Genomic DNA, 14,883 nt, shown 5'->3' with positions numbered 1-14,883 from the left:
TGTCTGTCTGTCTGTCTGTCTGTCTGTCTGTCTGATGATCTGTCTGATGATCTGTCTGTCTATCTGTCTGTCTGATGATCTGTCTGTCTGTCTATCTGACTATCTGCCTCTCTGTCTATCTATCTGTCTGTCTGACTATCTGTCTCTCTGACTATCTGCCTGTCTGACTATCTGTCTGACTATCTGTCTCTCTATCTATCTGTCTGACTATCTGTCTATCTGACTATCTGCCTGTCTATCTGTCTCTCTATCTCCCTGTCTATCTGCCTCTCTGACTATCTGCCTGTCTGTCTGATGATCTATCTGTCTGTCTGTCTGTCTCTCTGACTATCTGCCTGTCTGACTATCTGCCTCTCTGACTATCTGTCTGACTATCTGCCTAAACTCTTTACTACCTTTTAAAGGATTTTGATATTCAGGGCATTATTAACAGACCAGAACTTTGTGACCCTACGGTTTGATTGACAGTAGTCTCATAAGGGTTCACAAATATAGATCAGCAATGTCATTTTAATACTCAATGCCTTTATTTTGTGTATGCTTAGATATGTCCTATTAATACATGTGTGTCCCTTTAATACACGATAATGGCGTGTGTGTGTGTTATAGCTACTGTCCTCATAATAATGTTTTTTGTCATAGGCGGGGTTTGCATGTAATTATAATATGTCCCCATAATTGTGTATTTTGTCAGGTTGTTACATTATCACTTGTGTTGAGTGTAAATGAATTCTGAAGTGAAATATGTGTTGTGTGGCTAAAACTAATTTTTTTGATGTGCACCACAACTCTGTAGAGCAAGTAGAAAGGGGTGTCCCCCTAATACAGCAAAAAACTGGTTTGGGCTGAAGTGTCCTTGTAATACACATAAACCCGTATAGGTGTGTGTGTGTGTGTGTGTGTGTGTGTGTGTGCATTCATTCAGTCACTTCGCTCGTTTCCAGCCCTCTCCAACAGCGTCAATGGGCGTCACTCAGTGTTATTAAGCAAGGGCAAGCTTGAAATGGGCAATGTTGTTTAGCTATTGTTCCATAATTGGGGCCATTTATCAACCACAATCTAAGAAACTCTATATCTATTCCTTTATCTCTTTCTTCCCCTCAGTCATTTTCTCTTGATGAAAATGTGTGTACCTCCAATATGTGCATCTCTGAGTGGATACTTTATTATTCATATTTCCTGTTGTGTCCACTTTCAACACTCCAAGAGGTCTGATTATTATAAAAACTTCCATCCATCCGGTCCATCCAATCCATCCATCCTGTCCTATGTATGTTCACAGCTTATTAAAAAACTTTTATTGCTAATACTTGTCTTGGATATGCTCTCTGTGCAGTGTGTAAGTGTCTAAAGGGGGTCGCACACTGAACGCGAACCTCAGCACCGCGCCGTGTCTCGGACAACTCAGAGGTATCGCACACCAGCCGTGCACATTATACGTACGAGCTCAATTTTGAATCGACTCCTGATAGAAGAGCTGCACGGTAGGTGAGTTTTACGTTGACGCGGAAATGTTACATATGCCTATGCTTTAATATTTCGCACTGAGGTTAGCGTACACGGAAAAATGACACAACAGAGCAAAATGAAAGAAAAGGCTACATTTATTATACATTTTTAGACTTTATTCAAGCTGTTAAACTAAGAATGTAAAACTAATGTATCTTGCAGCACAGGGTGAAGTCAGTACGTACATTAACGACGATTTGAGAGAAATATAATATAAATTTAATGCAAAACAATGTATATGGCGCTCTGAGCCGCGGCAGGATTTTGAACAACTTCCTGAGTCGTTGCTGGGCGCAGCGGACAGGCGCCGAATGTCGCTGCCGGTGTGCGTACACTCATAGAAAACAATGCATTCGAATTTTAAAGACCTGGCACGGCGCGGCGCGGCGCGGCGCGGCACTGCGCAGAGCTGAGCTTCGCCTCCGGTGTACGACCCCCTTAAGTGTGCACACTATAAGTTATTTTATAGTCCAGTATAATGATTTATGAATGATTTATAATGATAAGAGGCATTCTTTGGGTCACACAATACTAAGGATTACTGCTGTTGAAACTTTTGTCAGTTTCACCTCCCTGTTTTTGACGTGGGTTGATTTTACATTAAAATGCCAGCTGACTCCACAAAAATGTCCAACTCCTCCAGAGGCGTCAATGATGTGGACAAATCCTAAAACCTGCTGAGTTCACACATTCAAATGAATGACCTCATTGCAAAATACTTTACAGCAGATCAGAGAGGAAAGCCATAGAATACAGCACACAGAAACTGATCAATCAAACCAACCAACCCACAAAACAGGGATATTCAAATTACGTGGCTTGGGGGCCACTTTCAGACCTGGCAAAAGTAATCTTACTTTATGTGGCTTAAAAATGTGTCTGTTCTTACATATAGCTGTGGTTGTTGGTTACTGCACATTTGAATCACCTTGTTCATTAATGCAGTCATAAGTCATATTGTGAGTGCAAAAAGGACCCTATTTACTTTAATACATATTCCTGGTCTTAATGTGAATGATTCATTCACACGCATCATACTCTGAATACACCACAAAAAACAATAATTTATTGTGATACTATTTACAATAACCAATAAAAGGCCAAAATTAATAATCTATTCCATGTTGTGTTAAAAAATGTAAACACTAAAAATAAAATGTTTTAAAAGCTACTGGTGAATTTAGCCATCCAAATATAAGTGAAAGTATAACAAAATAATTTTGAGACTGCAAAAGATAATATTTATCAGTGTTATTAAATTATTAGTATTAATAAATATTAAAAGTAACCCAAGTGTAAAAATAAGCAGAAAAGAGCATGTACAATTAAATATCCAATATCAGCTGATATACACTACCGCTCAAGACTGGGGTCGGTAAGATTTTTTTTTAAAGAAATTAATACTGAATATCATTCAGCAAGGATACACCACAGTTTCCACAAAAAATCTTAATATAATATTATATAATATATAATATTATATTTTATGATAATAAAATCTCAGGTTTGAATATTAAAAATGAAAAATGTTTCTTAAGCATAAAAATCAACATATTAGAATGATTTCTGAGAAATCACATGACACCAAAGACCTGAATAAAGACTGCTGAAAATTCAGCTTTGCTAACACAGAAATAAATTACATTTGAAAATATATTAAAATTGAAATTCATTATTGTAATTTAACAATTTGTATTTTGTACAATTTTAATTTGACATTTGTAAAAATATTTCAGAATATTACTATTTTATTGTATTTTTGATCAAATAAATGCAGCCCATGAGCATAATAGACTTCTTTCATAAATAAACAAAAAATGTATTGACCCCCAACCTTTGAAAGGTAGTGTATGTCTAATATTTTCCAGTAACAATTAAAAAAAATATTACTGAGATCAAATAATAACAGGTAACAATGTGATGCAGATATATTGTGCATCCTTCATTTATTGTATTTGGCCAGCTAACATCATCCATATTGTAAACAAGTGACAAGACAAAACTAGAATTCTTCCATAAGAAACGAGACATCTAAACTGCAAACAAATGACACATAACAAAATCAAATGTGACTCAACATACTAGAAATCATACAGTGTAGACAAATGTGTTAAACAAAGAAACTCACTTTCCTAAAAAATAAATAAATAAAAAATCCAGATTGTGGTGTACAGGCCACTCGGGGTCTGGGTCTACTCAGTGGACCAGAAGGGCTGTATATATGTGCACATCTGTGTATGAGGCTGTTTGTGAGTTTCACTAGATTTTCTCCAGCTGTATGTGAGTACATCACTGTATCTCTGCTCTTTTAAAAAGGGAGAGTGTGGAACAACTGAGGCAAGAGAAAGGAACTTTGTGTTTCACAAAGGGGCTCATTGAAGTCAATGAAAGGAAAAGAGACTTACCCTGTTGCTTCTGGGCTTCCTCTGCTTCCAGTGGACTGTGTGTGAGAGAGAGAAAGGCAAAGACTAATGAGCTTATGAATTAATATATGGCAAGGAAACAAAAGATGACACAGCTTCACCTGAAACCCTACTCCCAACTTTGCCGCTCTTCACGGCATTTCTATTGCCCCGTTTAAGGCAGATAAGAATGGGAACTTGGTGCTAGATAAAAGCATGAGAAAGAACACATTACACGTGATTTGCGCTGCACATCGGTAAAACATTACTCAAGCACTGCAAAGACTAACAACACGCCAATCAAGAACTTATACCCCCGGTTTCAAAGACAAAATGAGTCCCGGACTAAAATGCATGTTTGAGCTGTTTTAACTGAAAGCTTCTTTATATAATTTAGTCACAGTTTAAATAACAGATTATTTTCATCCTACTAAGAGAGACAATGTGAAGTTGATCGTAGTCACTGGTTTGATTTACTCTGACACATAGACAAAGAACATCTGACTGTACATGAATCATTACATATCAGATCAAGCGTTAGAGTTAACACAGTTACTTACATGTTGTTGCATTACTGTCGAGTCCATATCGTAAAAGTCTGTTTACAAAGCCTGCACCGAAATGCACCGATCGATTTACCAAAGAATCAACAGTGAATTCGAGAATGCAAATAAATAAAGCTCAACTGAGATTCTCATTGTGTAACATGAACATTACTTTGAAAGGTAATGTTATTCTTATCCTGTATCGCTACTCTCTCCTCCTCATTTCACTAATATACCCCTAGGCGGGACTAACATTGCAATGATGAAGTAGGTGTTGATTTCATCTGCGTTGATTTCCATTTCTATGTTTCACATTTCTATGACAGGCACATTCCAGGATCAGTCATTCAATGGGCATGGTGTCAATAAAAGCTTTTATTGGCGTAACAAGGAAGTTTTTTGCTCTGAATCTTACAGGATATTCTTATAGTACGATGACCTCTTATATCAAAAGCTCAAGGAAAAAGTTGATTTCTCAATTCATGACCCTTTAAATGTCCTAATTAAACTAAGGCCTAATCCTGGCTTAATCTAAACCCTGTCTATGAAACCAGACCGTAAGGTCATTCTAATTTTCTTTACAGTCATGCATGCATCATGGCTATCATGGCACTTCCATATTTAGATAATTTAATCTGTGAAAAACAAATAAATTGGAGAACGGCACCTATCTAAGATGAAATCATGAGTTTTGTGCCTTTTAAACCATCAATGTTTGAAGTAAATTAAGGTGGTGAAAAAGGAGTTGAGGTGCAGGCATTATTATTAAGTTTAATTATTCCCATGTATGGTTTGTACACTGCGCAAGACGCAACAATTACAATGCAACTACTGTATAATATTATGGTTAAATAAGATAAAAGACATCTAATATGACATAAATGTAAGGTAATTTATATTTATTTACCGTATATTATGTCATACCTTATTATCATATCATACCTTAAACTTCTCAAATATTTGCAACTCAAGTGTTTGATAGATATTGCAGAGGGTTCTAAATGAACATATTTTGTCAACCAATATCAGTGAATAGGAGGCAGTGAACACTTCGTAGGGACCCTGTGATTAATGGCTGTGAAGTAACTAAAGCCTATTGACTTTTTTTAAAAAGTGTATGTATATAAATTTACATAAAGGAAGCTTGTTAACACAGGAATAGAAACTGCTAAGTGTTCCACTTAATGTTAGAAGTTCAAGAAATAACAGCACAATCGTGTTCAAAATAGATCATTATAAAACCACAACTAACAGGAAAAAACATGTTTTTATCAGACAACACATATGGGTAGAGGCTTATCTACACCCAAGGCAAACACAAAGAGCCATGAAATGAGCCAAGAAAACTACTAGAGTTTTCTTTCCCCTATGAGAGTTCACTAAAGGTTGTGTTACAATGAGTCAATGCTCAAACAACTGACATTTCTGAGAAACAGACAAAATGCTTTCTGTGTTTAGAGCAGTGATAAATTTGACAGCAAATTTTGATAGTATGACTAAAATGCCATTTAGTTTTAGTCATTGGAAATTGTTTTAGTTTTAGTCTAGTTTTAGTCAACTAAATATCATAAGATTTTAGAGAATATCTTTCAAGTTCAAGTAATGAAGTTCAAGTTTATTTCAAGTAATGAAGATTTTTAATGGTTTTAGTTTTAGTTAACTATAATAACCCTTATTACTTGTAAAATATATTGACTAATGTGTCAAATGTTCTTAGTCTTTCCTTCCTGTGACAGAAGATACAGTAGTTTACTATGAATTAAATAGAAACTAAATCAAATACAGTTTATTGTGTAGCTAAACAAAATAACAATAGTGACCAGGAAAAAAATAATTATAAACTATCCCGAAATACACCGTGACTCTTATTCTGAAATGTCTGCAGCCTGCACTGTAGCCTATTGTAGTAGCAGGCTACTCATAAGGGGGGGATAAAAATATGCATTCTGACAACCGTCTAAAACATATTACCATATAAACATCATGTAGTAAACATTGTCATAATTCATCAGTATTATCAGTTTATAAGCAATCAATTGGCATAAACGTGGGCTATTCATTAATTGCTAGGCAGTCTGAAGTGCTGCTAGACGAGCCTATATATTTTCCCGCGGTTAGATCAGCACGTTACACTTCAAATGTGCCCATCTTCCACACAGGACAGCAGTTTTGACTGGATATCTTCCCAACTCGTCCCTCTCTATCATTTTCGTCTCGTTTTCTTCCGTGTAAAAACGTTGTTGACGAAAATTATTCGTCAACGAAATTAACACTGGTTTGGAGTGTACAGTTACTGCTAGAGGGGAAACATGGCATAAATGTCTAAGACACACCCCACTGGGGGAAACACTTCTAAATAGAGTGGTGCAGGTATGACGTCACTTTGTAGGCCAACCGGCAGTTAGCATCACACTGGTTCCCTCGACAAAATCCCAATAAGATTTTTTCCTAGGCTTTTGGATTATTGCAACAACAAAAAAAAGCTCTGTGATCAACAAAGGTTTATGATACTTACACGTTTTGTCCATCAAGATAATTTTGACAGAATGACAGAACTTTTATGAAATTTGAAGCATAAATGCAGTCGCCAGAAGTAAAGGTAGGCTAAAACGAACTTCATCACGGTCGCTCGACTTCAACGTCACCATCACTAAGTTTCCTACAACTCTTTCAGTTTTTATCAAAAAACATTTTCCCAGAACGTTTGAGTTAGACTAGATTATGAGAGCACAATTATGAGCATAATGAGGCTGTAAAAGCAGACTGAGCTCACCTGTTTGTTGTGATGACGTTTAATATTGCTGACAGCCTCTGTAGTCCCATTTAGCCACTTGTTAGCAACCACCTTTTCCAAGACACATAACAGCTTAAAAAAAAAAAAAACCTCACGAGTGGGGTAATACTAATGTATTTTATGTCGTAGAATAAAACGGCAAAGTGTCTTGAACTTGAAAGTGTCTTGTGTTCACCACAGACCTTATTTCAGCCATTTAAAGTACACATGAAATCAAAATTGACCTTATTTATTTTGTTAGCTCAAATTGCTAGTTTTGTGGTGAACAATTAATCCGTGCAAGTCAATCCACACAAAAAAATTGTTTGGCTTCCTAATATTTAATTCAAATCTGAAAATGCTCCTCCCCTCTGCAATGGTGCCCCTTCTCTAATGACATCAGTTTGACAGATTGGGTTGAAATCGCTTAAATCACTTGGTCCGTGTACGTTTTGATAGTTTGTTTTCCAATTTGAAATGAAATACGCAGAAATGATAAAACAATCTAAGATATTTGCAAACAATGGGCCTGATTACACCTGGTCATTTCATGTGTTTATACTCCTCGGATAGCTATCTGATTTATCAAAACAATTTGTCGTTTCCCGTTTTTTCGTTTGTTAAAAAAAAAAAAGAAAAAAAGAAAAAAAAAAAAGGAAAACGAGATTTTGACTCGATTTTCGTTTTTTCGGGTCACGGATAGAAAATGGAAACACGACTTCAAAACTCGTTTTCCACATGTGGGCGGTCATTACACGCCCCTTTCAGCCGATTGGTCAATCAAATCTGAGCCAGTGACGTCATCTTCAGTTCGTTCAACAAAATAACAGTCCTCTGCCGTGAAAAGCACAGATTAACCACTACATAGCTATTTCAGTTATGACAAAAATAATATATTAAATGTTAAGCCAAAACGAATTCATTTAAAGCTGAACTGAAACAGAAACCGGCGTTATAACCTAGGCTACCTCTCTAATTTGACACAAATCCAAATGTTTCAGTATTCATGATTTGGAGGCTAAACTATATTTATTTATTATTTAAACGCTTTTATTGTACACAGACTACTTAAAATGAGCAGTATAACTTTTTATGTATTTGGTTGAATGTATGTTATTTTGACAGTTAACAGGCTACGATGTCAAGTTACTAAAACTGATGTGCGCGTGAGGCGCCGACGCGTTCACATGAATTTTCTTATAAAAGCGGAAACAACTTTAAATACTCAAACATTTATGGTCAAATATATGTAACCAGGGTTCTAAATTAACAAAAAAAAAAAAACTTACTAGCCAGTTTGGCTGGTGATGCCCCCGTTTTATAGCTCGTTCAAAATAACCCGCAAATACATTGCAAAAAAAGCCCGACCAACATACAGCAGCCTGTTGGTTATTGGAGCAATCGTGTAGTGATTATATTCAACAACAGAGGGGGCTGTGCAGCTACATGCGCGCCGCTAATTCATGAAGAACGTAACCTGGACCAGAGCAGAGCGCCATTATCATCAGTTATCAAAAGAAACATCGCTATTGGTTTCATCTTTTAAGGTAGTAACATACTATTCATGTTAAATTAAAGTAATACGGTTATGTGTTTTATAAAAGAGCTTAAACAAGGTGCGGGATTGTTCTGGACTATTTAAACGTCCTCAGTCACAAAGCAGCAATTTCCACACACGTCTTAACTGAGGTGAAGGTACACTCAGATATGAATAAATAAAACAATTATAATAAAATATTAATACACTTGCAACTTACTTAGTGCTTAAAATGAGTTTGTCATTTCTGTACAGTAGCCTATAAACAGCTCATGAAAATGAAAATATTAAATTCAATAATAAATGTTAAATATATTTAATATTATATAAATATTTGTTAAATGCCATTTTATTTATCTTATCTTAGATTTATGTTGTTTTAATGTTGTAATGTAATTTTTCAAAATAGTGTAATACTTTTTTTTAAGTTAGGCTTGGTTAACAAAGTTATAGTTTTTTGTTTTTTTTTCCTCGTTTTTTATTGATAGTTAATAACAAATGAGATTTCTGTGATATTTTGACTACTCAAATAGGAAATGTCCATTTCAGAAATCTGGTCACCTTAGCATGTACGTGAAAGAAGAAACAAAACGAGCAATTTCGTGGTGGGAACTAATAATTTTAAAGTTGAGGCAGTAAAGGACCATGATGTGATTCAAATGATAGATAGATGAAATGTTTCCACTTTGTGCATATTTATTTTGTTGTATGCATTGTACTTTATATGTGTTTTTCATGTCAACAATGTTGATAAAATGATCAAATGCGTTCAGTGTCATAATTTCTCTTATTTTCAATGGGAAAAAAAATTTGGCTAGTGGAAATTCTGATTGGCTGGTAACTTTAGAAAGTTACCAGCCACATTGGCTGGTGATAAAAAAAAGTTAATTTAGAACCCTGTATGTAACACCATTCGAATCTGTGAAGGGTTAAATAGGCCTATTATTTTTGTACACTCACAATAAAAACAAAACATTGCTCGTAAAATAAACAAAGAAAGGAGGGAAAGACAGAAAAAGTGAGGATAGCAAGTAAACTGTGACATATATAATAATGTTCACTGTGTTCATAAAAGTTCTAGGGCTATGTTTAATTTAAGAGATAAAATATGCATGGCCATTTATAAGCTAAGGAAAACTAAAAAGCCCCCCGACGGTGATACCGTTATTAGGTGTTGTCACATGTCAAATAGGAATAACAGTTTTATTAGCCTATATTTATTATATTTCATATTTGTCTCTTTGTCCATAGGCTACATATCGTGAAAACAAATGTAACACACACACCACCAACAACAACTATTTTGTGTTAAGAAGCTGCTCTTAATTTTTTTTTAATCGATGACTTCACAGCGCATTAGTATTGCTGTGCATGAATAACACTGAAAATATGAAAATATCTACTGCGGGGCAAAGGATCGCCATCGACTTTCGACGAAACCATAGACTATAAAAAAGACGAAACCCAGCACGGAGGTTATCGTGATCATGTGCGCCACCTAGTGGATAGCCTATTTTCTAATATGACTGCATAGTCTACTCTATAGCCTACTGCAAGGAATGCGTCTGCTAAATGATTGAATTTAAATGTATAAAATGTAAACAAAACATTAAAATAAGAAAAAAAAGAGTGCAGTAGCCACTGATCTATAATAGAGAATAGTCTATCATTATATATAGCCTATTGATCAGTGGTAGTAGCCCAAAGGATGTCATGCGCTTGATAACAGATGTAGAGGCATTTACATTTTAAAAACAAAATGAGTTTAAAAACAGACTTAAGTAAATTTACTGTAGGTTTTTTTAAACATTTTTTTTTTATCTGTGCATACATATTTCTGTGAAATACGCGTTAGGTTGCACAGAAGAAAGACGATTTATGACATCTACTGATATAGTGACAGAGGACTGTTATTTTGTTGAACGAACTGAAGATGACATCACTGGCTCAGATTTGATTGACCAATCGGCTGAAAGGGGCGTGAAATTACCGCCCACATGTGGAAAACGAGTTTTGAAGTCGTGTTTCCGTTTTCTATCCGTGACCCGAAAAAACGAAAATCGAGTCAAAATCTCGTTTTTCCGTTTTTTTTTAACAAACGAAAAAACGGGGAACGACCGTTTTCTCGTTTCTGCGTATTTCATTTCAAATTGGAAAACAAACTATCAAAACGTACACGGACCACACTCCCCTCCGACCGTTAGTCTGCTATGAGCGAGAGATGGAGAGGAGGAGGAGTGCTAAAGTAAAACTCTGCCCTCTATTCAATATTCCGTTTCACTTGGAAATACGTCACAGCACTGGAGAAAAGTCGTTTGCAACTTCCGGTTCACACGGACTTTAACCAAAATCCCATCCAAAAAACCCATTGACTTCGGCACGATGGAACCGGAAGTGCTAAAATGCTAACTCGCTTCCGCGTTTTGGCCTACAAAGTGATGTCATACCTGCACCACATGACAAATTTAAAGGGATATTTACACAACGTCCACATTGATGAACATCCCACCAAATATGAACTATTTTACAATTATTATTATTGTTTTTACTGGTACTATTATTATTATTATTATTATTAATATGAGGCTAGTTTAATGTAGGTATACAAAGTTTTTCTAGAAATTTAGGCTACAAAAAAAAAAAAAAAAAAAAAAGGAAATACTTGGTGCAAACATATTGGGCCTGTTTACACCTGGTCACTTCATGCATTTTCTCTGATCGGATACGATCCGAAACGCATTTGAGATGGATCTAAACTTCAGGAGGTGTTCTGGGACGCATTCCAGTCAAAACTGAACAGCTCTAAATGCATCTGGTCGTTGAAACCACACATGTAAATTTGACTCCTTTTAAAAATACTAAAAAATAAACGTATGAGAGAGCATGTTATAGGCAAAATAACATCCTATAGCCAAATATGACAGCGGTGCTACTGCTTAGTATCTCGCAAACTGCCGCATATGAAACAAAGTCGTACACGCTCAAAAAAAAAAAATTATCTTTAGTTAAAGTAATGAGACTAAATTATCTTACCAGTGCTGTTGCCACGCTCTCTCCTATTGTGGCCTTTTATTTTGAAATTAGCAGATGGTCAATAAAATGCAGCTCATATTTGTTGCTTTTGGTGACGTGAACTCCATTAACCTGCATATAGCGCGGGAACCGAAGATCGGATTTATATCCGTTTTGCGTAAACACATTTATATGGACAACTGTAAATGAAATTGTTTTGATAAATCAGATAGCTATCCGAGGAGTATAAACACATGAAATGACCAGGTGTAATCAGGCCCATTGTTTGCAAATATCTTAGATTGTAATGACATGTTTAGTCTTGGTCTTGGTGTAAAGTTTAGAAGGAATAGTTCACCCAAAAAAAAAAAAAAAAGGTCATAATTTTCACACTCATGTCCTTTTCAAAGCCATATTGCTGTTATTATTACAGTGAAAAAAACAACTTTGAAAAATTGTGAAATACTGTAGATATTTTCATAAGTTCGTAATGACCACATTGTGCATTTGAATAACATTCTGAGGGGGTCATTATAAGTGTGTGAGAATCAGACCAAATATAAAGTTATTCAATTTTATGTTTACATAATATATACAAAATATATTCTTTTTGGACCTTGACAGCTCACGATCACCATGAACTGCTCCAGTCCTATTGTGTTCCATAGGGACAAAATACAGCATACAGTACAGTTTTGAAACAACATGAGTAAACAATGACAACATTTTGATTTTTGGGTGAACTATCCTTTCTAGCTACACTGACTCTCCTCAATGCTGATTGGCTGAAGACAGTTTCTAGATGGGCAAGAACTATCCTTTACCCAAGAAATGTTCTGAACATCCGTCCAAAGCACGTCCAACCATGACCCTGAACCTGACCATGAGAGAGCTCAAAGAACTTGGATGCACTAATTCTGGCCAAAGGAAACAGAGGAAGAAATAAAGGAAAAAAGATGGAATAGGAGGTTTGGAAAGGTCAAACAATAAAAGTAGGAATAGAAGAAAACAAATTGATTGGAGAGAGCAGAGGAAATGTGAACATTTGATGAAAGAGTAGGTATGGGTTTGAACCACAGCATGACCCAACTCATCCATTCATAAAGAATGACCTTGATATTACAGCAGCCTGCAGCTGAACCTTGTTAGACATGCTGGATGAGTTTTCAGAGAACAGAATTACACAGGTACACCTAATCCAGTTATATGTTGCTTCCTTCCAACCCCTACTAGTCACGGCTGTAGCACCTCTCTATTAGGATCCATTTTAAAGAGATTCTTCTCATTTAGTATCTCTCATATTTTTAATTGAACTTTACAACTGGTCAGTCTGAGCTTTGCAACTCCAAAATTTTCAAACAATCCAAAACTGTATTTTTAACTTTAACTTTAATACCTTTACCTCAAGGTATTGTGTCAGATTATCAGTCCAACATGGCTGCATTTGTTTATATAAACACAAAACAGATGTTTTCTGTTAACTTAACAATGGTCAAAAGTCTGGACACATCTACTCCTTCTGAATATTGTGCATCCTTGGATGCTTTTTAAACTGTATTGACTAAGTTTACATGGATGCTGGTGCTGGATAGTTGTTGGCTGATTTTCCTTTATTATCTGCTCCTACCCATCCATTCAAATTCAGTTTTGAAACAAAATAGCATAATTGTAGATTAAAAAGTAATTAGGATCAAGTAAAAAGATTTAAAACTTTTGACTGGGAGTAAAGATTTCCACGGTACTGCAAATTAGAAGATAATACCTCTTTGATCGTGTCAAAGATTACCACTCACTCTTTAACGACTTTCGCCTTGTGTATTTCACTTTATTTTCTTTCTCTTTTTGCTAGACAAGCTGTAACATTTAGTTGATTACTAGCTGTCACTGTACAGAGCAATGTAGCAGTGAGGGGAAAAAAAAAACCTTTGGGGTTAAATTAGGCTCAATTTCAGCAGACACAAGACAGAATATCATGTGGTCAGCTATGGGCTAAAGCTAAAGGCTACCATGGCGTCACCTCATAAATCACATCCGCTTTGGCCGTTGTCAGTGATATTCAACGTCACGTTCAGGTTTACTTTCACTTTAACACAAGCCTACATGAACCAGATAAAACATTGACCTTTACAATGCAGACAACTAAAGACTAAACAGAGACATGCTAGGACAAGACAGGCTGGTTTGACATGTAATAGCTAAGTCTGAGAATGAACAAATGTCAACATGCCACTCTCATGTTTACGCTATCAATTTTAATCGTTGAGAAGGTAATTAGTAAATTTGGCATGTTTGTTAGTCTCTAAAAAAAAAAAAAAAAAAAATCAAGCGACTGCATCACAGAACTTTAAACAAATCGGATAAGGGAAACAGGGTGGTGGCCAGTATATAAAGAATTGCTTGTATCATGACTTACAGGTTAGAAATATCTCAAAAAATGTCTTTTGAAATATGCATTTTCATCTTAAAGATACAAAACATTTCTTATGGATGCCTAGCACATCATACATCAGTATTGACCAGAAATACAACAGTAAAACTAAAATTGTGAACCACCTAAAACCACAAATCTGGACATTCATTTTTATCCTACATCTTGAAATAGCTTTACATTACAGATCCACAATTTTGACAGTTCTTATTTCATTACAATTATAAAATAATATTACATATATATATATATATATATATATATATATATATACACGAGTCCTTCGGGAGGTAACGTATTAAGTCTGAAACCACAATCGGGCCCGATTTCCGATACGTGATCGGATAATATAATATAATATAATATAATGCTAACAAATACTTATTTTAATGAATACATTTATTAGTTGCTTTATTAAAAAAAAAAAAAAAAAAAAAAAAATTGTATTTTTTTCATCGTGGATTTAATCAATCAACTCACAGATCACTTGGAACCACAGTTTGAGACCCACTGATATAGAGAATTAGCACCAAACAAGGAAGAGAAAGTTCTACCCTGTTCTCCATACAAGAACATTCCAAACTGGCGGAATAATGCTGCCTATCCAACCCCCGCACGTTTGGTTATATCTATGTTTGTAATTGCCCAGAAATGAAAAACACTCCATGTTGACAGAG

At 35.4% G+C, this 14,883-nt stretch overlaps 1 protein-coding gene across 6 annotated transcripts in view; it reads right to left on the bottom strand.

The window, feature by feature from the left end:
* The window catches only part of svild (supervillin d), a 162,806-nt gene that overhangs the window by 83,155 nt on the left and 64,768 nt on the right, over nt 1-14,883 (bottom strand). For all 6 annotated transcript variants that reach the window (XM_048179492.1, XM_048179490.1, XM_048179491.1 and 3 more), the window contains one exon: nt 3,915-3,949. In XM_048179492.1, the coding sequence (XP_048035449.1) occupies nt 3,915-3,949 (35 nt within the window). The remainder of the gene's footprint in view (nt 1-3,914; nt 3,950-14,883) is intronic.

The sequence above is a fragment of the Megalobrama amblycephala genome, unplaced genomic scaffold, assembly GCF_018812025.1.
Source record: "Megalobrama amblycephala isolate DHTTF-2021 unplaced genomic scaffold, ASM1881202v1 scaffold201, whole genome shotgun sequence".
Classification (NCBI taxonomy): domain Eukaryota; kingdom Metazoa; phylum Chordata; class Actinopteri; order Cypriniformes; family Xenocyprididae; genus Megalobrama; species Megalobrama amblycephala.
This window is presented reverse-complemented; position numbering and strand designations above follow the sequence as displayed.